The 23,697-nt window shown below is 37.3% G+C and overlaps 1 protein-coding gene across 3 annotated transcripts; it reads right to left on the bottom strand.

The window, feature by feature from the left end:
• Positions 1–2,336: 2,336 nt before the first annotated feature.
• LOC127427581 (protein tyrosine phosphatase domain-containing protein 1-like) lies at positions 2,337–23,697 on the bottom strand. Of its 3 annotated transcripts, none has more exons than XM_051675246.1 (10): positions 23,557–23,697; positions 14,114–14,212; positions 11,833–12,004; positions 10,394–10,474; positions 10,186–10,304; positions 9,162–9,299; positions 7,285–8,447; positions 5,196–5,381; positions 4,967–5,077; positions 2,337–3,791 (listed from the first exon to the last, which is right to left on the bottom strand). In XM_051675246.1, the coding sequence occupies exons 2-10, from the start codon at positions 14,202–14,204 to the stop codon at positions 3,657–3,659; spliced, it is 2,196 nt and encodes a 731-aa protein (XP_051531206.1). In that variant the 5' UTR covers positions 14,205–14,212; positions 23,557–23,697; the 3' UTR covers positions 2,337–3,656. The 3 variants fall into 3 exon arrangements, with proteins under 3 accessions (XP_051531206.1, XP_051531207.1, XP_051531208.1); XM_051675247.1 differs by having other exon boundaries at positions 23,526–23,663; XM_051675248.1 differs by lacking the exon at positions 10,394–10,474.

Genomic DNA, 23,697 nt, shown 5'->3' with positions numbered 1-23,697 from the left:
TTAGTGCTGTTAAGGCTTCTGGTATGTGTAGTAGTTCAGTGGTCACGAAAATTAAAATATCAATCCATTTCTCCCAGCGGAATCGATTCCAAGCTTTAGAGTCGATTCTCAGTTCCCAATGCCTCAGAGTCAAGGAATCGATTCTTTTTGGAATTGATTCCCAGCCCTATCCGTGTACGGAGTTCGGAATGTTCCGGGTTAATCGAGGTAATTTTTTTTTTATTTTTTTTTTTTGGCATAATGTTGATTAACACAAAACTATTTTGACTCGTTTCTCGTTTATAAAAAGAAGAAAAATAAAAAAATAAAACAGTAAGGCACTTACAATGGAAGTGTATGGGGTCAGTTCATCAACATTAAAATACACTGTTTCAAAAATATAGCCACAATACATAAACAATTATACGTGTTCACGTGATTTTAGTTTGATAAAATCGCTTACTAACCTAATCTATGTGAAGTTATATCCAACATTATTCTGGTAAACACTGTAACTCCGGTAAATCCCTGATTTTATCACACTAAAATCATGTTAACACGTAAAATATTTACGTCTTGTGACTTTTTTTTTTGAAACAGCAGGCTATTTTGACGTTTACGACCCGTTCACTTCAACTGTAGGTGCCTTACTATGAGCGCCATTTTATTTTTATTTTTTAAATAAACGAGTCGAAACCATTTGTGTAGTAATCAACGTATGGGATGCAGTCTTAAAGGGATAGTTCACCTCAAAAATGAAAATTCTCTCACCATTAACTCAGCCTCATGCCATCTCAGATGTGTATGACTTTCTTCAGCTGAACACGACTTGTATGTCTACTGAACCTGTGTTTTAACTGAGGAAGAGTTTAGAAATCAATATTTGGTGGAATAACCCTGATTTTCAGTCACAGCTTTCATGCGTCTTGGCATGCTCTCTACCAGTCTTTCACATTGCTGTTGGGTGACTTTATGCCACTCCTGGCTCTAAAATTCAAGCAGCTCGGCTTTGTTTGTTGGCTTGTGGCCATCCTCTTCCTCTTGATCACATTCCAGAGGTTTTCAATGGGGTTCAGGTCTGGAGTTTGGGCTGGCCATAACAGGGTCTTGATCCGGTGGTCCTCCATCCACACCTTGATTGACCTGGCTGTGTGGCATGGAGTATTGTCCTGCTGGTGAAACCAATCCTCAGAGTTGGGGAACATTGTCAGAAGGAAGCATGTTTTCTTCCAGGATAACCTTGTATGTGGCTTGATTCTTGCGTCCTTCACAAAGACGAATCTGTCCGATTCCAGCCTTGCTGAAGCACCCCCAGATCACCACCAATCCTCCACCTGGTCGTCTAATGTTTAGATGGAGACCTGGAGAGGCCTACAAGCCACAGTGTGAAATTTGGTGGAGGATTGGTGATGATCTGGGGATGCTTCAGCAAGGCTGGAATCGGACAGATTCATCTTTGTGAAGGACGCAAGAATCAAGCCACGTACAAAGTTATCCTGGAAGAAAACTTGCTTCCTTATGCTTTGACAAGAAGATCAAGCCCAATCTCCAGACCTGAACCCCATTGAAAACCTCTGGAATGTGATCAAGAGGAAGATGGATGGTCACAAGCCATCAAACAAAGCCGAGCTGAATTTTAGCACCAGGAGTGGCATAAAGTCACTCAACAGCAATGTGAAAGACTGGTAGAGAGCATGCCAAGACGCATGAAAGCTGTGATTGAAAATCAGGGTTATTCCACCAAATATTGATTTCTGAACTCTTCCTAAGTTAAAACATTAGTATTGTGTTGTTTAAAAATGAATATGAACTTGTGATTTACAGTTGCCTTAGACCTAACCTTATTATTCACTGACAATAGGCTACACCTTGTAAAATATGTAGAGCAACCTGAAGTTAACTGTGCGTTAGAAATGGCAACGATCTATGACGTTTCTTGTAAACGCCTTTAAATCATGTTTATTTATTTATTCATTTATTTACGCATTCAGTTTTGATGACCCTTTTGTAACGCTGATGTTTTGTCCAACACCAGGTGGCGCTGTTTACCTGGATACACTCTTGCTTGAGGTCGTGTCTAGAAGGTAACCCTTGCTTGAAGCTGAAGGTGACGTAAAACGCTGCTCTTTGTCAATTAAAAAGTCAATTAAAACATTCACTGTTGATACAAACAATCAGCTTTCACTAAGCAGAGTCATGAACAAAACTTATTCAGTTCAGTTTTTTTTTTTTCAGAAGAAAAAATCTTAATGATTTTAGTGTCACTCATTTACATTTAGTCATTTTAAAGACAACTTTATACCATCAACTCTCTCCTCCTAAGGATGTCATCTTCCTAAGTCTTTGCAAGGATCATGTTTTATTTCAAGACATGGTAATAAGAAACACATAGTTGCAAATAAAATAAGATGTTTTAATAGTACATACATAAAAACTATTGTTAAATGGATGCAAATGTGAATGAGTACGCTAATAAGAAACTATGCAAAAAGATAACATTCAGAATATTTATTTTAAAGACTTGAATGAAAATTAAATAAATAAAAATATATAGTCCACAGTCATCAGTCTTTTGAAATCAGACAAGAAAACGTTACGATTCTTCCACAGACATCATGAATGAATATATATTCTGTGTTGACTACAGTATGTTTGCTTACAAAGACAATGTTAGCATCTTAGTTGACAAATGAGGTCAAAAGTTGAATTTCTAAACACTACAGTGTCATCTACAGTACTAAAACACATGACAAACCTTCACCCGTACATCTTCCATATTTTTTGTTTCTTTTAAGTTCATTAAAAGAACCAGCTTAGTTACAAATAATGCCAATGAAAGACAGAGAGCATCCTGCAAAAGCCTGTCTATAGGGCAGTCATTTGCTTAGTTTTAGCAGGAACTGACAAACATTCTCAAATGTTCATTTTCAAAATTGTCGTCAAGGCCATGCTGAGCTATCTCTAATATAAACTGCATTGTATTATAAATAAAATCATTCAGTTGTCCTCTGCTGCACCTACTGTACAAACCTTTAAATTGCAAAGGCAAGAACAAGCAAATCTGGCAATTTGCTTGATTCAATAAAGCATTAAAGATTGTTTCATAAAATAAGACTTGTTGCACAGTGATATTATTATTTGGTTTAGTCAATAACAATGTACAAATCTCTCTAGTCAAACAGTATTATATGAATATATTGTATATTACAAGAGTATCTTTCTATCTTTATGTGCTTTTCTATCTATTCATAAGAACCAAACATAAACAATAGTAAATAAATGACATACTTCTCAATAAATAGTTGTCAAGTTAGCTAAAAAAGATTATGTGTACCGAAAATAAAATATTAAGGACAAATTAGAAAAATAGCCTAACCAAACCTTGTGGCACACACATGGCAGTAAATATGTTTCTATAAAACAAAAATACAAAAGCTGTTGCACACACAACCTGTATAAACCAATATTAAAGGAATGTTAAAATACATTATTTGAATAAGTTATCAGGACAAAGACAGCCCTAGAAAAAAAATAAATAAATAAAACCCTACTAAACCTGTTAGGATACGCCTTTTATTTGTATGTTTCTTCCTTTTCTCCTTTTTGTAAATCATCCTTGAAAATTCAGTCCAAATGTCTGTTTCCAGATCCAGTGTCTTACTATCTTGGTGAACTGATCAGGGTATGAGGGTACAGTGACAGGTCAACTCCAGCTCTTCCATTGCTTTTGCCCTCATATCATTGAGGACTGGCATCATGACTTCTTTTAGAGTCTTATAGATTAACAGTCCATTCTCTGAATCAGAGGAAATCTGGATAAGATGAAACAGATTATCAGAAATCACATCAGTTGGGAAAAACCATCTAAAAAGAAACTATATGAGTTTAGGTTTGAACCTGCAAAACTTTACTAGGTGCAGCTTACATCTTTGTACTTTTAGTATAGGGATACTCAAAGTGCAGCCCCTTGTATTTTGACTATTATATCATTTACTAAACTAAAAACAACAACTCGCTTTACAACTCTTTTGGCGCCACTCTGTGGACATTTCACCCAGAAACTGGAGCTTACACGTGCCCATATGTAACAACACTTCCAGCTTCGACCACTAGGGGCAGTGATTCGAATTTTGAGAAGCATAGCTCGATTTCAGCAGAACTTTCGACCTACTGTTGCCGAATTCACAATGAGATCAGTCTTCAAAGATGCGCCACCCAGGAGCACGTGATCATAGATGGCAAAATTACTTCTTAAAGTGACCACTGTATGTACACTTCGCGAACAAGCTTGAAGAGGCTTTTGTGAAGAAATTATTTTTGCAAAACTTAATTTGATACAAACATTTGTGTTGCATCCCCTTTCCGCAATTCCCTTCCAGGTTGCAAAAGTGCAAATTGTAATTTGCCTTAGATGTGATCCCATTATAATCAATTAAGCTTATAATGAGAGGGTTACTACACATTATAAAATCAAATGAAAATCAAGTATAAAGACGCGGTCACATTTACCTTTGAACAGCGAAATTCTGTGGGCGAAACGCAGATTTCACATGGAGTTCAAGTTTGGTGAAGTTTGACAGGCGAATTCGCTGCGTTGACCAATAGTAAGTTGCTTGGTTTGGCAGTGACCTCTGTTTGGGCAATGCTTTGTACAAAGCTACACTTAATACTCAAAATGGACAGGAATATTATTTTAATGGCGAGTTTCTTTTTAACTTCACTCTCCCAGAGGATAAACTGCAGCATTAAAAAGTGGCTGCTTGGCAGTTATTTTTTGCTGGTTTCACACACTTTCAACCTCCGCCCACGCTCTCTTCATCCGCGGAATTTCGCCATTCAAAAGTAAATGTGACCACGCCTTTACCCGATATTATTTGTTCATTGGTCCCTGGTCCCTCCCACATTTTCTAACAGAAGTCCCTGAGCTATGTAATTTGAGTGTCCCTGCTTTAGTCTGAAACATGCCTGTTTTTTTGCCATGACCTACCCAAGTAAATGCTTTGATTGTACGATCAAGAAAGGCAATCTCAACCTCCTCTGGTACTTTAAGCAAATGAGCGGCACAGTCAAGAACACACAGAAGGGTTTGCTTTTGACCCTAAATAAGACACAATCAATCACAAAAACATTTAAGCATTTACTGCAAATTATCCATTTAATACAGTCTAATAATTTTGCATTTATAAAAAGACACAGTTTTCCCTGTAGCTTGGTACCTTGTCCAGTGAATTCAGAGCATGCTGGGGATTGCATCTGTCTCTAGCCAAAGTCTCTACATCTTCTTTTGCGATGACTGGCTCCTTCAATTGCTCTAGCCAAGACCACATGAGTGTGCAGAGCACCACAGCATCTCTCTCTGTGCACAATCTCTCCCATGCACCTTCACGGGAGTTGAGCTCTGCCTGAGATGCAAAAGCAACTGTTTGTTTCTTGCAGGAGGTTACAGAATAAAAATCTGAGGTTGTGTTAAAAACAACAAGCATAAGTTTGGATATGAATTTAAAGCAGAAGTGTGTTTGACATTTCTGCACCACTAGCGTCACTAAACGGAATTGCAAAAATAATCACTGTTTTAAAATAGATTAAAGAAAACTCCCCTCGTCTTTCAATGACAGGTAGTCCCACCACAAACTCACAACACTGGTTGAGTCAATGTTGCTTTGTCAGGTAGGATGGCAGGGGAAGTCATTTATATTTATATATATTTATATCAGTAAAGTGCTACCTGATTGGCTGGAGAAACTATAACCCAACCGTAACCCCCAAACTTACCCTAACAAATCAGACAGCGCTTTACTCAAATAAGAATGACTCTTCCCCTGCCATCCTACATTTCTGAAATTTACAGATGGGCCACTGAAACAGAGTAATGTTTTGATTTGCGCAACAAAGTCACACTTTTAGGCGAAATCATCCCATAAATAGCCTATTTATAGATGTGTCTGCAAATTAAGCTGGCATATAAGAAATAATTTTAACTAGGGCTGTTTATTTAATGCGTTAATTCAGTGCGAAAAATTATATAAAAAAATATGTCCCTGGATCATAATAAGGAATATTCCTACCATCAGAGCAATTCAAGCTTGAAGTACCACCTGTTTTCAGCAGGGGGCAGTAATCGAAACTCAAGTTGTATAGACTTCATTCACGCTAGCGCAATCTTTGATTTTTAATGGTAATGACAACAAGGCTGTGAGTCATAGACTTACAGTCTCTTCAATGGGCTGTATTGCAGTTTAAAGTGTTTTTGGATCATTCCGCGGACAAATCATTGATAAAATATCTGTCCAAGAACATTCAGTATACAAAGAACTTCAGACAACATGAGTTGCGGAAAATCAGATGTGATCTAGGAGCTTTATACAGCTTTATACCGTTCGTGCCATTGAAGAGATGGTAAGTCTATCCCTCACAGCCTCGTTGTCATTCCCATTAAAAATCAAAGATGGCGCTAACATGAATAAGGTCTATAGGCAACGCGTTGGGCAGATGTACAGACAAAAAAACCACACTCAAGCTTGCTTGACACCAGCTAAAGCATAAGATGAGGATGCGTTCTTGCGTTCAAACACAGCTGGGCGGACCGAAAGTCCTAATGCAGGGATATCGAGACATGGTTTTATAAGTTTCAATCTACATTTAACTTGACACGGCAAACTAAAAGCGCTGTTTGTTAGGTGAAGCAAAGAAAGTGATTTGCTCCAAAAGCATCCGTTTGATGCATGTGTACACTGACGCATCTTTAGAAAAGCCCTCATAATAAATCTGTCTCTGACAAATTTACGAATTCCATTGCAAAAAGGATTGCTGTGGACTATAGGCTAATTATAGGCTTATGTTCAATAATAAAAAATAAAAAAAACAATATATTGCCTTCTAAAGCCACTTTTTGTACTGTCTTATCAATGCTTTACTTGTCTGCCAAAATAATGTGACTCATTTTAATTATCTGAATTATTAAATTTATTATGTATATTATAGTTATTCAAATATATTTAATCATTATATATTGAATTACTGTATTATTTAAGGGGGTTCCTCTGCAAATATTTATATATGTGCTAAATTGTGAATAATTAATTTAATTTATCGGCATGTCGTAATTTTTTCAATAAAAAAGATTTAATCAGTTGACAGACGTAATTTTAACATACAAAAATTACACACATCAGCTTTAAGCTCTGTTTTTTCAAACTTATTGACTGTGACAATAATTCCAAGAGGCTCGATTCATCTCTAAAACAATGTTTATAGCATCTTGTCATATTGCTCATTGGATGTCAAAAATGACAGTACTACTCCTACCTGCCACATCAAGACAGTATTCTTTAGTTCCTCTCCATCAATGTCCATCGTGAGAGCTTTGGCCACAAACAGATGGCGAGTCTCAGGTGTGAGCTCACTTTGAAGTGTTAAAATAGGAACGTTTCCTCCATCAGAGATTATTGTTTCATTAGGACTGGGGTCATTTTTGCTGTCTTTACACATTTGAACATTTCCAGCATGTTCTGTGGTCCTCACAAAAAGCATTAAACTGCTGTCCACACTGGTCCTCCCGAGTAATCCAGAGGACATGCTACGCTTTTCCTCCTTCAGAGGTACCCATTGTGTGGAGATAGGAGAGCAAGGCATTTGGCCTTTTTTGGATTGTACCAGAGAGCTACAGGAACCGGTTAAAGAGACATTTTTGGGACTGCTGTTGCTTTCAGATGCCAATGGAGATCCAGACTTCTGAAGATCAGCTAATCTGCTCTGCGAAGCATAGTGTTCAGAAAAGTTTAAACCGGATTTGCTGCCAAGAGTATTTTGGGGAATTTGCAATTCCTGCATTCTGGGGTCCAGTTTGTGCAAGGCTGAGTCACTGTAGCTAAGACATTTTCTCAATATGAGTTGAGAATTGTAGGTGTTGTCTACAGTCGGCAATCTCCAAAGCACGTCAAACTCCTGGTCGCTGCAGAGTGGGCGGTCATGAGGTGGTTCATACTCTACTTCAAGAGGACCGCTGGGTTGTTCAGGGGAGTGAGGTGAGGATATGGGAATCCCTTTCCCCCTCATCTCCTTCCCCAGTTGTTGGATGGCTAGCAGGGAGACTGTCTTCTCCACCTCTTCCGTGAGGTCTGGGATGTCCAACACCTCCTCTTCCACAGTTTGCCGGTTCTCTGCTATGTCCAGTAGTAGCCTGCAGACCAGGTGTACGATCTTTGGCATGTTCTTCATTTGTCGCGCTTCATAGCCATGCAACAGGTGGCGCTGACGAGTCAGGAACTGTGACAACGTGACTGCATGAGCTTTGGGCTCGGCACACGAGAACACACTCCGCAGTGGCACAAGAAACTGGGCGAATTCTCGCACACACAACAGTTGACCGCGAGTCTGGATGGAATTTGGCCGTTTAGCTCTGATGAATAAAATGGCCTGATCTGCGCTCATCCGGGATGTGAATACTAAGAAGCATGCAATTAAGACACCTATAAGAAGACAAATGTATTGGCATGAAGGGTAATTAATAATCAGACTACGTATTTTGCTACACTGTCTCAAAGTGAATTTACACAACATTTAGTTCCAGTCCTCGAATTTTGAACAAGCAGTGTTCCAAGAGTGCTGCTATTTAGTATAACAGCACCGGGACACTTCAGTTGTCTGTGTTCGTCGCTTTACAAATAGTGGTGGGGCTTTTGATTCAGCATTTTTTTTTTTTAATACCATTCACTGGTTTGTTAATTGACCGTTTCTGCAGATTACATCTTTATGCATTTTGTTACGAGTGAGTTAATCATTGACTTGACTGATTCATTAAACAACATTCGTTGAGAAAGTGAATGTGAAGGATTTGTTTTATTAAAAGATTCATTCAAAAATACAGATTTATTAATGAAAGAGATGTGCTTAATGCTTTGTCTTCTTTTGGAACTATTTTCACTGGTGGAGAAGAAAAGAACTGGTCAATTTTTGTGTAAAATGCAAGTTGTTTAATTTCATTTATTTGTTTGTGGAACTGTTGTATAAAAGCAATGTCACATTCACAGTCGTGCTATTGGTCTGAATGTAAGCACGGCTGTGGGACAAAAGCATTCTTGTCTGTGTGGTATTGCTTCATTTCAGTGCAGAAAAATGGATCAAAATAACAATATAATCTTTTGAAATTCTTCAGTTAAAATATCAAAAATCAAGACACTGACCTGTCCTGCCAAGTCCAGCATGGCAGTGGACAGCTATTTTTCCCTCTTGCATGGCAAATGACATAACTTTCACCATGTCAAGGATTGTAGTCAAGGATGCCACACCATAGTCCTTCCAGCCAAAGTTGTAAAAATAGACTGAAAAACATGAAATGCAAATCTCAAGATGTATAACAGGCCAAAAAAGTCACATACAGTGGCTCCTACAATTTGGATAGATTGGCCAAACAAAATTATGAATACCACTGCATTAGAAAACTAAAATTCAAAACAAGTGGCATTTCACTTTCAAAGCAAAAACATTACCTTGGCACCCTGGTACCAGTTGGTTAAAAAAATCATTCCAAAAATGGCTCAGAAAATGTAAATTATTTCTGAGAAAACCTCTAGCAGCATTTGTTTAAAGATGCCACTTGGTTATGTTCTTATCGAATTCAATAAAACTCATACATTTTTAGTGTGGCTTATGTGTCCGAATAAATTTTGGAGCCAATGACCTTTTTTTTTATTTTTCGTTTTAAGCACAGACACATTTTAATTTCAAATTTTACAAGTTCTAGTTTCTACTTCAGGATAATTGGAATAACAGGATAAATTGTCTAACACACAGAGGACAACTCATCAGTGCCGACTCTTCCTTAATTCGAGAGACATTTAATGCATGTTACAACACGCTGTGCTCTGCGGAAAATCGTGATATGCATAGTTTCCCAAAAGGTACTGGCTATAAGCAAAGCACCACTCTCAGGAGAGCTTGTTAAGGGTTGCCAATCCCCCTAAGACTTAACCTGAATGGAGTCTGAAGAGCTCCTGCCAAGCACGATCACTGCATGTTTAGAAAGCAAATACTGCTTACAAAAAAAGGTTCTTTAACTTGTCAAACAAACTTCACCAATTGATGTCATAACAGTCTTCAGGATTATCCTAACCTGATTCCATCAGTATGAGATATCATGAGCTAGCCCCCTAACTACTGAGGGGGAATAGGTGCATGTTTGTGTGCAGGTGGGTGCGGGTTACTCACTCCCTGCCTCCATGAAAACCTCTGGGCGGTAGGTAAAACCGCTCTCTGGCTCCAGAGTGCTGCCACAGCTGGCGTGCTCCCCTGGACGCTGCAAGTTGATGACTGTCTTCAAGCCACACCTTAAAGGAAGTAAAATAAAGTGTCAGCAAAGCTGTCTATGATGCAGCTTGGTAATCACTTACTGGTACAATGCTGGAGTTTAACATACGCTTGGAACTGTTCTATGATGTTGAACTTTTCAATGATTTCAGTCGAAGGCCTTGCCATGGCTAACAGGTTATCTGTTATCCTACAAACAAAGGGATAGACATCAACAACAATCTGACACCAGCCGATTGTTTAAAAACAGCCGAAGATCAGGCCAATTATTTCCAGTTAAAAGGAGGCAAAAAAACACGTTGGACAATTAGCCAACCACTCGTGCTGGTGTGAAAGAAAATGTCTCTTGTATGGATTTACTTTGAATTTGGTGACAATGAGCATGTTTCCCTGCACACCAATACGCTGACTAGTCTTAAAAATCAGCTTTTTTTTTTTTTCTCCCCTTTTTCTCCCCAATTTGGAATGCCCAATTCCCAATGCGATCTAAGTCCTCGTGGTGGTGTAGTGATGCGCCTCAATCCGGGTGGCGGAGGACGAATCTTAGTTGCCTCCGTGTCTGAGACCGTCAATCTGCGCATCTTATCACGTGGCTTGTTGAGCGCGTTACCGTGGAGACTATACTCTGCGGCATCCACGCCCCACCGAGAGCGAACCACATTATAGCAACCACGAGGAGGTTACCCCATGTGACTCTACCCTCCCTAGCAACCGGGCCAATTTGGTAGCTTAGGAGACCTGGCTGGAGTCACTCAGCATGCCCTGGATTTAAAAATCAGCTTATTTAAAAAATCAGACAAAGCAAGAAAACCGCAATTACATGATATTAGAAATAATCACGTTATTCTCTGCTTTTGGCGTCAAACTGTGAAGAGGCATGTGCTCAACACGTGCCCACACTGGATAAGCTGGTAAGAATGCCAGTTAAGGTGTTTACATGGCACAAGAAATCGGCATAATGGGCAAAAATCTACCCGTGTCGATCAGTTTATTCTTAAGCCATTTATGGGCTTACAACGATAAAGGAACGCAATAGAACAAAGTTATTGGAAGTTGTGAAATTAATTATCAGTGAACTATCAGTATCTGCATTGGTAGATGTTGTTGTAAAAAATAAGATATCGGTATTGTCACACAAGTTTTGCATCGGTGCATCCCTAAATATTACAAAAGAAAGAAGAAAAATCAATTGTGACCTGCTACTGCTTTAACCCAGAAAAACACATTTTGAGTTAACGCACTGAAGTAAAAAAGGAAAGTCTTGGCCTATTTTTAAATTAGTATATATCGGCAATGGATTGGAGTACAAACATAATACTTTATATAATTTGAAAGCAAAAACAATTAGAGCCAAAATGTGTTTCAGGGTCAAAGTGACTTGGAAAAGAACATCAATGGATATATATATATATATCACCTATCAATGTAACTGAATTGTGTCTCGGGTGGATCCATTGACTCTAAACATTGTTGACTAAATATGAATTTGCTCACTTCAAACAGTCCACCATCTGTATTATCTTACAAGCGAGTAAGGAGGCAGCTTACCAGGAGGAGTACAATCCCTTGATGGCTTGCTCTTCATCGCTCCAGCGAGAAGGGTTTTCGTATTTGCATGCTCGACCACCACACGCCATGGAACACTGCATATGTCCTGGGATGACATGCCTCAAAGTCTCACCAACCTTGGTGTACTTCGCAGTGGGGACTCGGACACTGACTTGTGACCAAAAAAAAAAAAAAAAAAAAAGAGAGAGAGAATTAGGATTTTCAGAAATTAGTAATCAGACTTAGTAACTCAAATTTAAATGTGAGACATTACATCTGCATCCCTTGATGTCAGTTTGTGCCTTAGACATGCTAACTGCCACAATGACCCTCTGCGAAGAGGAAATCAGAACTTCCACAGCAGAGCTAAGCCTCCTCCTCAAGATCTTCAGCAAGATCTCAGAGGCAGAGTGTCGCCGGCTCTTTCCCAAACAGCGAGCCCGTCTCTGCATGTCTCTCGTCTAGAGCGCCAATGATCCTACAATCAGCACATCCTCCTGCTGTCTTAACCAAGTAAGCGCTGACCCCATTGCGGTGAATCATCGCCACACGATCACCCAGTTGCACAAAAGAGGCATGAGCAACCAATACAATTCAACCGGTTCATTAGTTGCACTTGAAAGAGGGTCTCCATGGTGACCAAGTCCGAAGTCAGTGGGAGGCTGTGCAGTGTGTGTGTGTGTGTGTGTGTGTGTGTGTGTGTGTGTGTGTGTGTGTGTGTGTGTGTGTGTGTGTGTGTGTGTGTGAGTGTATGTAGTCTCAGGTAAAAGAGACAGGATGATGTGTTTTATGGATGACAGAGAGAGCTGTGGTTGCATAACACTGCATGCACTTCAACAAAATGAGGCTAGAATTACACCTTTTCAAATGATGTTTTCCATTTGGTGTGCTGAATACAAAGATTTTATATAACTCAGCATTGATGTATGGCATGAAAGAAAAGTAGTCTCCCTCTTTAACATCTGAAGAGGCTTTCTCAACTAACCAACAGTATTTTAATTAAGAGAAAATTCAAAGAAGTGCATTATCATGGTCTATAAATTTGGCAAGAGCCAAACCAGATTGAATTGAATTGTAAAATTAGATGAAAAAATATTATAATAAAAGCCTTTACAATGTTTGAACCAGCCTTGGCATGATAATGGACTCATTTTGTTTCCTGTTTTTACCTTACATAATAAAACAAATCAATCAGATGTACATCCTATTAAGCAAATGAATTCAAAATGTACAATTTGTCAGATAATAATGAATGTTGTAGTACAATATATTGCAGTCTATGAAAGCCTGAATTGTCGTGCTTTTTATTTTTGTTTTCTTAATTAAAACCTATTTAAGGAACGTATTTATTTAATACATAATTTTATCGCATTTAAAATGCCAGAAAAAATAAGTTTCCTCATGTTTTAAATATTTTTATTTAATTTGACAATTAATTAAATTTTGTTATCAAATTAATTGTATAATGAGCTAAATAATCACAATTAATCACATATCAATATTTACAAAGGCCCCAAAATAAAGGTAATTTAGAATATAATAATTAACATAAATATAACATATCGTCGCTATCTGATGAAAAACACGTATCTCCAAAAAACACATTTTTCAAGAGCATGTAAAAACTCTTTCTCTCATACACAATCTTACAAGATACTTAACATCTTTTCATTGGTCATTTCGATGCACAATTCAAACAGTAGGAAGAGGTCATTCAGTGCATTCTGTCAATGGTAAAAAGTCCAAATTGGCAAAACTGGAGATCCGTGTTTTTCATCGGACAGCGACGATATAATAAATATTATAATTTAGATCTCAAATATATCATATATTGTGGCAACAGACACAAAGTAAAACTTTTAGACAATACAAAAAATGGCTTTAAAGTGAAATTATTGTTAGATTTATTTCCATTCCATTGAACATAACCCAATTATTGGCCCACTTCCCTCTGCTCTGTTTAATTGTTGGTCTATGTACTCACAGGTCAGATGGATGCTTTTGGGGCATCTCGTGTTTTTTTTTTTTTTTTGTGGTTTTTTTTCATATAGTTAATCGTACTAAATTAACGTGTTAAATTGACAGCCCTAAATTTTTAGTTTTTGGGTGAATCATTAATGATACATTTTATAATTAAAATTTGAAAATGACATTTTAACGTAACTAATGACTAGGACTCCAGAGATTTTACACAGTAGAACACTCTCCTTCATAGAAATATTGCATATTTAACCGTTAAAAATAGCAGTCAACCACAGCTAGAGAGATAGCAGAATAATACCTGGCTTCATGTCAGTGGTTGGCTCTCTGCTGTTAGCTGAACTGCCGTTGCAGTAGGGCAGGTCACTCAACAAACTGACGCCCGCTGCCATGGCCGACACTGTAAGGTGGAAGCAAACATGGTGTCAGAGCCTCAGACAAAGAACTATGGTGCTAGAGTAAACAGACAAGACAAGACACAACAAAAATTAGGAAGTTGTAAGCACGGTTGCCTGGGAGTTTTCTCTCCTGGGAGGAAAATGTACAAGTGTGCTGCTGTGTCACACTTTGGATCTAATGTCACTGCCTGGTCACAGAGGGACAAGTGGCATTTATAATTAGTGACGAGGCTACATCTTCTTTCCATTTGCTTAAGATAAGACAGAGCGAGTTCAAATATACATTTCACATTACATCTTTAAAAGAGATCTTACACCCAAAAATGAAAACATTCTGCCTAACATCTGCTTTTGATTCCACAGAAGAAAGTCATAAATGTTCAGAACAAAATGAAGGTGAGTAAATGATAACAACATTTGCATTTTCAGCTAAACTATCCCTTTCAATTCTCAAGCTACTCCCAATAACCATAGGGCAATCAAGAATTCCCTCTTCACAGGAATAATCATTGTCATTTATTGAGGAGACTGCGGCTCTTCCCCACTGTTGTCTATACAGCCTACTAAGTGAGGGATTTTGTACCTATACTATTTAAGCTACAGGCTCTATTATGTACAGAGAGGCTTTAGAAAATGCAACGTGTCCGTTTAACCTAACATTCCACAACATATCAAGTGTCAACTGTTGACTACTCACATTACCATTGTGACTGTTATGGCCATTCCTTTAATCACAGGTAGGAGTGGCAATGATTGTAACCTTCCTGCTGGAAAACTGTGAAAGTCAACTGGCTAATATTTAGTATGCTTAATTATGGTGGCTTGAGGCAAAATTGGCACAGTCCTACAGCCTGTTTTGAGTGTGCTATCTGTCTGTCTTCCTGTGAACTGTATCTATCTTTGACCTTGTTTACACCTGGTATTAAGATGTGATTTGGGTGATCCGATTACAAGTGGGTTCCGCTAAACGTGGTCCAAAGCAGTTGTGTGACCAATCACAAAAACCACATACAGAGGTAGTCAAAAATGCATGTGACCACATTGCTTTTGCCGTGTAAACTCTAATCTGTCATGATGCGTGCTGGACTGTGAGAGCAGCAAAGCACCACCCACTTACCCTTCAGTCATCCACTGCGCTGAAATAAGAGGTTTAAACTGTGACAGTTGTGTGTGGTTTTGAAAGGAAATAACTGTTCCATTGGAAAATTTGAAAAAGCACATACATATGCATGAACAAGGACTTGATGGAACTTCTTTAGTGTTCCTGATTTGGACATGCAGTGATACAGATGAGAAGCACATCTAAATTTACAATCCATCTATATGTCGTTTGTATTGACAAACTTTCCATTCCTAGTTCATTTATTGATATTTAACAGTAAGATAAATTGGAGCACAATATTGTAACCTTATTGTAATGCCTATTTGTGCAAGGCTTGTGTGGCAAGCTTGGGCTCATTTTGAATGATTTTACCATTCACTTGATACATCATGATCAATGATGTAAAATGAGAGGACACAGGACAGAGGAGTGGCACTATGAGACTTGTTTGCATTGTAATGTACACTTCTCCTTACACACTGATCTTACAGAGACCAAGTGAAACCCCACTCGAGTTGTCCAAAAACTAAACCTGAGACTAGTCAATCAATATGCACTATTCATCTGATTAGGAACGGATTTTTCCTAATCCTAATCAAAACAGCGATAGAAAACAGATGCTTATTTCTAATGCTTTCAAGTCTTGTGTCATTTTTAAAACTCCAGCTTGTATATTTATTTTATGTCCACCTGTAAATACATTTTTGTTCATTCATTCGTTAATTTTAATTTTAAATATCAGGTGGTTATCATCTCATCAATTATGTGCTGCTGTTTCAAATCCATGAGATGGCATCACACTCACTTTACTCTGGATGGAAGCCAATGCTGCCTTTAAAACTAATGGAAAAATAACCTATAATCAAATAATGTAAAACATATAGCTTAGTGACAAAATATGTTCTGTGTATATTGCACAGACTACAGATGTGTGCATGTGTGGGATATAAGTAGCCTTTATTATAAGAGTTTTTAAGCCATACTTTGCTGGTTGTCAGCTCATCCAAAACACACGTTTAACCCTTAAATGCATGGTAATTCTCCTAAACACTCTTACATATTTGGGTTTTTAGAGACCCGGCACTTATATCTATCAAAAATGGATGTACAAATTGCCTAGATAGTGTAACGTTTTTATAAATATTTTCAAGACAATTAGAAAACAATAAAATACATTTAGATTTTTCATAAATTAAAGAGATAAACTGCAACAAATCAGGACAAATCAAGAACAGGATTCACAATTATATTCACACTGAAATTTCAGAGATGCAGCTGGGTGTCAAACACACATTGAGCTACACATAACACATAATCTACACATGTGTAATCTATGTGTAGCTTACTGTATGTGTATCTTATGTGTATTTCACATTGCACTTGTTGAGTCGAAATAGATGCACGACTTACATTATTTCAGTAGTTCACCCAAATGTCAATAGTCATATCAAACTGTTCATGTGTTATATTGCTATAAGTTTACTTCGATGTTGTTTCTTCGTCAAATAGCAATGTCAAATGTAAATCAAGTCAATCACTGAAAAAACAGCGCCACACTGAGTAAGAAATGGCATGTATATTATGTATGTGTATGCATATAAAATACTGAGAATTCACCATTGTTGATAATTCATTGTTGCACAGAAAGTCAATGTGATCTAGTATTTAGTTGTATGAATATACTACTCATTTCTCTAGTAAGACACAAAGAAATAGATATCCTGTGATAGTAATCTTAAATAGCTATAAAATAATTATAAAAATATAATTTATGAAAGTGCAAAAAAACAAACAAAAAAAAAACAAAAAAAACACACTCTTACAAATCTTGGGTCTCTAGAGACCCTATACACTTTTGGTACTTAAACCATTATAAAAAATATATATTTATTTGCGATTTTGCCATTTTTTTCATGTTACACTATTTATAAGAGATAGATTGAGGAATACTAAAGAGGTGTGGGCACAACTCCAAAAAATGGATGAGGTACAGGGGGTAAAATGAGGTCCCGGGTCTCTAAAGATCCGAGGTATGCGTTTAAGGGTTAAATGTAATATGTTCCAACAAAAAATAGTAATTATTTTTATGGATTAGCCTAACATGAATGTATTTTCAATAAATTGACATCATGAACATGCTTGTAAACAATATTTCAGCTGTCACCCGTACAGAAGTTGTGAGTCTGAGCTTTGGTGAATCTTTGAATGCCACCCACTGGATTATCAAAGGGCGGCAATACTTTTCATCTAAATTTTGAACTTGTTTTTCAAAGCATTTGCAAAATAAACTGAGAGATTTGTCAAAAACAGTGTATGCATAATTTATAGTCTTGTTTGTAAATTTGCGCATTCAGTTTGTGTATTTATATTAAATTAGGGTGGTCAATTGAGTCAAATTTTAAATCAAATTAATTACTTGTACAGATTAATCAAATGAATTGCATATAGACAATATTTCCTGGAAAAGGCCCTCAAATAAAGATATATTAGTATATAATAATTATAAATATAATATGTTTAATTATTATATCTAATATAATAAATATGTATTTAATATACTATATAATATTATAATTCTGATCATTTAAATTCATTACATCATATAAATAAAGTGGCTTTAGAAGTCAAAATATTGGTTGTTTTATTTCTATATCATTGAACATAACCCTATTACTGGCTTACTCCGTCTGTGCTATTTTTAATTGTTGGTCTATGTAATCATGTGTCAGACAGACACTTCTGGAGCATCTTTCTTCAGTTGCATTTCCTCTCCCTAATTTTAGGCATGTCTAGTCATAAATAGGGGTGGGAGAAAAAAAAATCTATTCTCCAATGCATCACGATTCTTTCTCCAACAATCTCAAAAATTCTTAATCGATTCAGAGTTCAATTAAAAATTACCGGTACGTGTGCACCAGAGACAGAAAGGGAAAAAACTGCTGAAAATAACGATGAGACAGCGGTTCGGGAGACGTGGGTGATGTTTTTATTTTCTAATTATTTATAGTCTCCTGCTTCCCAATGCCTTTTTCTCCTCTTGCACTCTCTATTTCTTTGGCTGTTACTCATTGTCGCATACAAGATATCTTAAGCAGCAATCCTGTTATTTGTTTCACTTTACTATTAACTGTGGTGTGGAAAGGAGAAGCTGACATCTGCACTCTCAAAGAAGCAGATATCCACCAGCAACCAGTAGTTGTGGTAGAGGCAAGGGACCGATTAATTTTGTGTGTATTGATAAAATAACTGTAGGACAAGATGCATGGTGATGCATCGAGAATCGTTTTGTAATCAAATCGTGAGTCTAGTGAAGATTAAACCTCTAGTCATAAACACTGCATTTTTAGGGTTCTGTGTCAAGTTAAACGTAGTTTCAAACTTTGAAAAACGTGTCTCGAGATCACCTGTATTCTGTTGTGCTCGGTCCAGCTGTCTTTGAGTGCAAGAATGCATCATCTGTGGGTTGGTTTGACGAAGCTTGTTGCAGCTGGAGTTGCGCTGAATGCCTCCTACTGCTACAGATTTGCAAAAACATCAAGATGGTGCATCAAGCTCTGACAGTACAAGCATTTCTTGTTACGGAATTTACGTACGGGTCAGTGGACGTGATTAGTTGAGGTACTTTTGACATGTTATTTTTCATATAATTAATCGCACTAAATTAACACTTTGAAATCGACAGCCCAATTTTAAATAGGGCTGAAACGATTAGTCGACATTATCGACAACGTCTTTAAAGGAAACACCCCAGCGTTATATCTTTAATGCATCCTTTATTAAAGTTCCAATAATAAGGAAGCAGGTCATGTAAATAAGTATAAACTCAGAAACTGGCATTTCTCTGTGCGGTCAGCGCCGCTTCTATGAGTCTCGTGAAGAGACCTGATCTAAGGGGGAGATTGAAACTGCACCCGGCTGATGCACACTCTGGGATAGGGACGCTCGTCCCTCGCTCGCACACTCACTGCAGCTAGATTATTACGTGATGGCTCGCGAAGTATTGAATCCTAATATACAGCATGTGTCACTGTGTGTTTCTTATCGTAAAGAAAATAGACAATATGTAGCTTTTATAAAAGAAGAGAGTTTGTTTTTTGTGAGTTAAAGATGGATCCAGTTGAACAAAAAGGTGAGAAGGAAGTCTTTGCCCCATGTACTGCAACAAAATACATTTTTTTATTTGTTTTTGTTTTGGCTAGTTTTCCAATATAAATATCTAAAACTCCTTTAAAACAACATACATTTACTTTAGGAGCAATATTGCAGAAGGAAAAAACTGTTATCTGAGAATGCTGAATATAAATAATTCAAATATTTTAAATGATCTAAAAATCCTTAAAAACAAAAAGATGCATTCACCTGAGAAGCAGTATATAACATTGCAGAGCTTTCAGAGAATATATCTTGAATAGAAGTATATTTTGTCACTGGCAGGAATATAAACATGTGAAAAATACACTTATAGACAAAATACACTTATATTCAAGATACTGTACATTCTCTGAAAGCAATACTTAATATCTTATATGTTGCTTCTAAAGTAAATGTGTCTCTTTTTAAGGATTTTTAGACAATTTTAAATGGAAATCAAGACAAAAACACTTGATAACAATAGGATTTTTTTCAGTTATTTTCTTCTGAATTAAACTTAATAAAATGTTTTTTTTTTCCCTTTAATTCAGTGAGTCATTTAGAGGTATTTTTAAAAGATGATTCTGTCCTCTTCATTGTTAGTAAGCACGTTTAATACAACCTTTTAACTCGAGGCAGAAGCTGAATAGTCGGTTTAGAGCTAATGATTAATCGTTGCATTAATCGCCCGATTAGTTGAATAATCATTCTAATAGTCGTTAGATTAGTCGATTATTAAAATAATCGTTAGTTGCAGCCCTAATTTTAAATATATTAAATATACCAAATGTGGTGGAACGACCCACCCATCCCTCTCGTTATTGTCGCCCTGCCTCTGAGGGCTGTCATTCAGCCAGGCGCACAACAGGAGTGGGCAGGAGAGAGGAGAACTGCAATTTAATAAGCCTCGTTTGGGCAGCAGTTGATGAGGCACACCTGATGTGAATATAGCCTCATCACCGCAGCCATTAAAACATAGAGCGCACCTCTTAACGGGGAGCTGGCTTCTAACTCCTTGTGTTTATCATACCGTAGCTTTAATCAACAGACTTTCTCTCACAGTACTGTGACAGCTTGAATGTCTTAGTCATAGTGAGATGTTTAGTTAGGCCTATGTGGCCTTTCAGATATGACCACAGAGCTTGAGTTCAAGTGTTGCCTCAGCCAATCACAGCACTCACTGAACCATTTAGAGAAATTGTGCTGTTGTTGCTGGATTTGACTCTGAACCTTCACATGCCTTATACTTTAGGGACTGACAAGTACTTGCCAATAGAATTTCTTCACTCAGCACCTGCTTTATGCAGAGATCTATCATGGGAAACATTTTGCAAGAAGTCAAGTTTATTTACATTACTTTAAGGCTTATTCAGACTTAACTACACCATGAACTCCAAATCAAATCCAAGAAGAGGACATATGTTGTTGTTATTATCTAAGCAAGCAGGCCCATTTTAAGGGAATATTCTGAGTTCAATACAAGTTAAGATCAATCGACAGCATTTGTGGCATAATGTTGATAACCACAAAAATTAATTTTGACTTCTTTACAAAAAGCAAAAATTTGGGATACAGTGAGGCAATTACAATGGAGGTGAATGGGGCCAATCCATAAATGTTAAAATACTCACTGTTTCAAAAGTCTAGCCACAAGTCCTAAACAATATGCATAATAACACGATTTCAGTATGACAAACCCGTTTACTAACGTGGGCTGGGTTCCCCGACAACGTTGCAACTTAAGCTTTTATGATCATCTTATCTACAGTCTCTCGTTATTTTACAATGGTGTAACGCCTGTTTCCCAAACCAGCACATAGATCACTCGTTATAAAGTTGAACTTAAGTGCTTAGTTACGGGAGCTGTCCAGTACAAATTGGTGCTGATCAATTTTGCCATGGCCAGTAGGTTTAGGTGTTTGTCTTCTCAACATGAAAATAATGTGTAAAAACAAACAAACATGGAAGTTGTTTGTAACCTTGTCAAAGCACCAAAATGTATTAACTATTACAGAATTTAATTAAAGAAATAATGATGGCTTTAGTAAGATAGGAGTTTCAGATGTATTGATGCTCAATCATAGAGACTAATGAAAGTGACGCAATAAATTAATGTATGTGAATGTACGTGATGTAAATCATAACGGGCTCTCACGTAGCAATTATGCTTATCAAAGTAGGCTAATGTAATGTTATACTGTATTATGTGCCTTGTAAATTTAGACCCATCACGTCGCATGCGCAGACTGCGGAGACTGCCTATATTGATTTCATAGCGATTTTTAACACTTTTTTTTATCCTCTGAAATAGTTTACAATGGCTTCCGAGGATCAAAATAGATTAATACAATTTAAGTGTCCCATTGTCTTTTGATAAACTGTGAAAGATGCCAGAAAGATACGTGTACTAATGTAATGTTAAGTTGTACTTAATGTACTTAAGATAGTTGCAAAGCTCTCGTTACGAGCGTTTTTACAAACTACTTAGAAAACGATGCTTTTGGGAAAAGCACCTTAGAGATTAAGTACTACTTAAGTGGGGGCCTGGGTAGCTCAGCGAGTATTGACGCTGACTACCACCCCTGGAGTCACGAGTTTGAATCCAGGGCATGCTGAGTGTCTCCAGCCGGGTCTCCTAAGCAACCAGATTGGCCCGGTTGCTAGGGAGGGTAGAGTCACATGGGGTAACCTCCTTGCGGTTGCTACTGAGATTTGTCCTCCGCCACCCGGATTGAGGCGAGTCACTATGCCACCATGAGGACTTAGAGTGCTTTGGGTATTGGGCATTCCAAATTGGAGAGAAAAAAAAAAAAAAAAAAAAGTACGACTTAAATGCTACTAACATTCTACTTAGTGCTTCGGGAAACTGTGTCAAGTTCAATTCAATTTTACAACTTTGTTGCCATGACGATTTAACACCATAAACCTTAAAACGCCAGTAAAAATGCAGATTTAAATAACTTTACAGTTCAAATAATAAACACATTTTAACACAAGAGTTAATATAAGTGTTTTAATAACATTATAAGCTTCTGCCTTTAAACCCTTCAAACACTGGCCTCATTCACTTTCATTGTAAGTGCCTCGTAACCTCGATTTTGCTTTTTTGCTTTTTAAGAAAAGAAGGGAGTCATCAAAGTAATTTTGGGGGGTAAAAATGCCACAAATGCATTCAACTGAGCTTAACTTTTACTGAACCCAGAACATTCCTTTAAGGACTTGTCTTACATCATCTAGTCCAGTCTATTGTTGTTATGATTTTTGCAAATATACACAGGTTGCATTCCAATCCTTCATGCACAGGATAAACAGCACAGTTCTTGCATTGTGTACAGGCTTTGTTATTATGTTACTACATTAGTATCATGCACAACTAAAATAAAGCAAACACAATTTGTAATAAAAATGCATTTGTTTTGATAAACCTTGCATCTTATCTGGCACCATTAAACTGCAAACCTTTTCTAGGGAACTGTTAGACAGTAATTGGTGTAAGTGCTAAAAGACTGTAATAATAAACAAGCACTGCAGTGTCAATGCAAACTAACAGTAGACTGGGAACCCATGGGAGCACTAAAAAGAACTGGAGACTGATCTTTTGCATATCAGAGGCATGAGAAAAATGGTCCTTGAAAACAAAAGTAGATCAAATTTGTCTCTTATACATCACTATGTAATAGAAGGGGGAGTGACACTCTATAAAGGCAAGCTTTCGAAAAACTGAACAGAAGATTACAGCCTATAATACAAGCTTGCTGTAACGTTTGCATTGTTTTCTGTGTCAACTCTTCTAACATTCATTCTTGGTTGTAACACCCATTACAGCACGCGACGAGGACAATGCAGAGATTGTTATTCCCTTTTACTCTGTCGATCTAACGTTGCAGTTAAATGATTATGATCCTTATATAAGAATTTTGCTTAACCACAGACATCAATACAAAAAGAAACGCAAATGCACAATAAAGGAGTTTCGAAGAGCACATCAATAGATTAATGAAAATACTGCATAGTTAATCTTTTGCTATGCATCTCTCGGCTCGCTAACCATTAATGCTACTGCGCTACAAGCAAAGGCTTACACTAAGGCTGATGTGTCCAATTGTTCCATACCTCGGTTCCTGGATCCCGATTTTGTTAGCTGCAGATCATTTTTTTCATTTGTATTATGGTGAAATGCGAATGCATGACTCAACGGCAGATAAAGTCGCGTGCATTTGTATCAGTTTTGTAGTTCAATGGGATGTTACATTG

Source organism: Myxocyprinus asiaticus, chromosome 37 (assembly GCF_019703515.2).
Source record: "Myxocyprinus asiaticus isolate MX2 ecotype Aquarium Trade chromosome 37, UBuf_Myxa_2, whole genome shotgun sequence".
Lineage (NCBI taxonomy): Eukaryota > Metazoa > Chordata > Actinopteri > Cypriniformes > Catostomidae > Myxocyprinus > Myxocyprinus asiaticus.
Note: the sequence above shows the minus strand (reverse complement) of the source record. Positions and strands in the feature narration are given on the sequence as shown.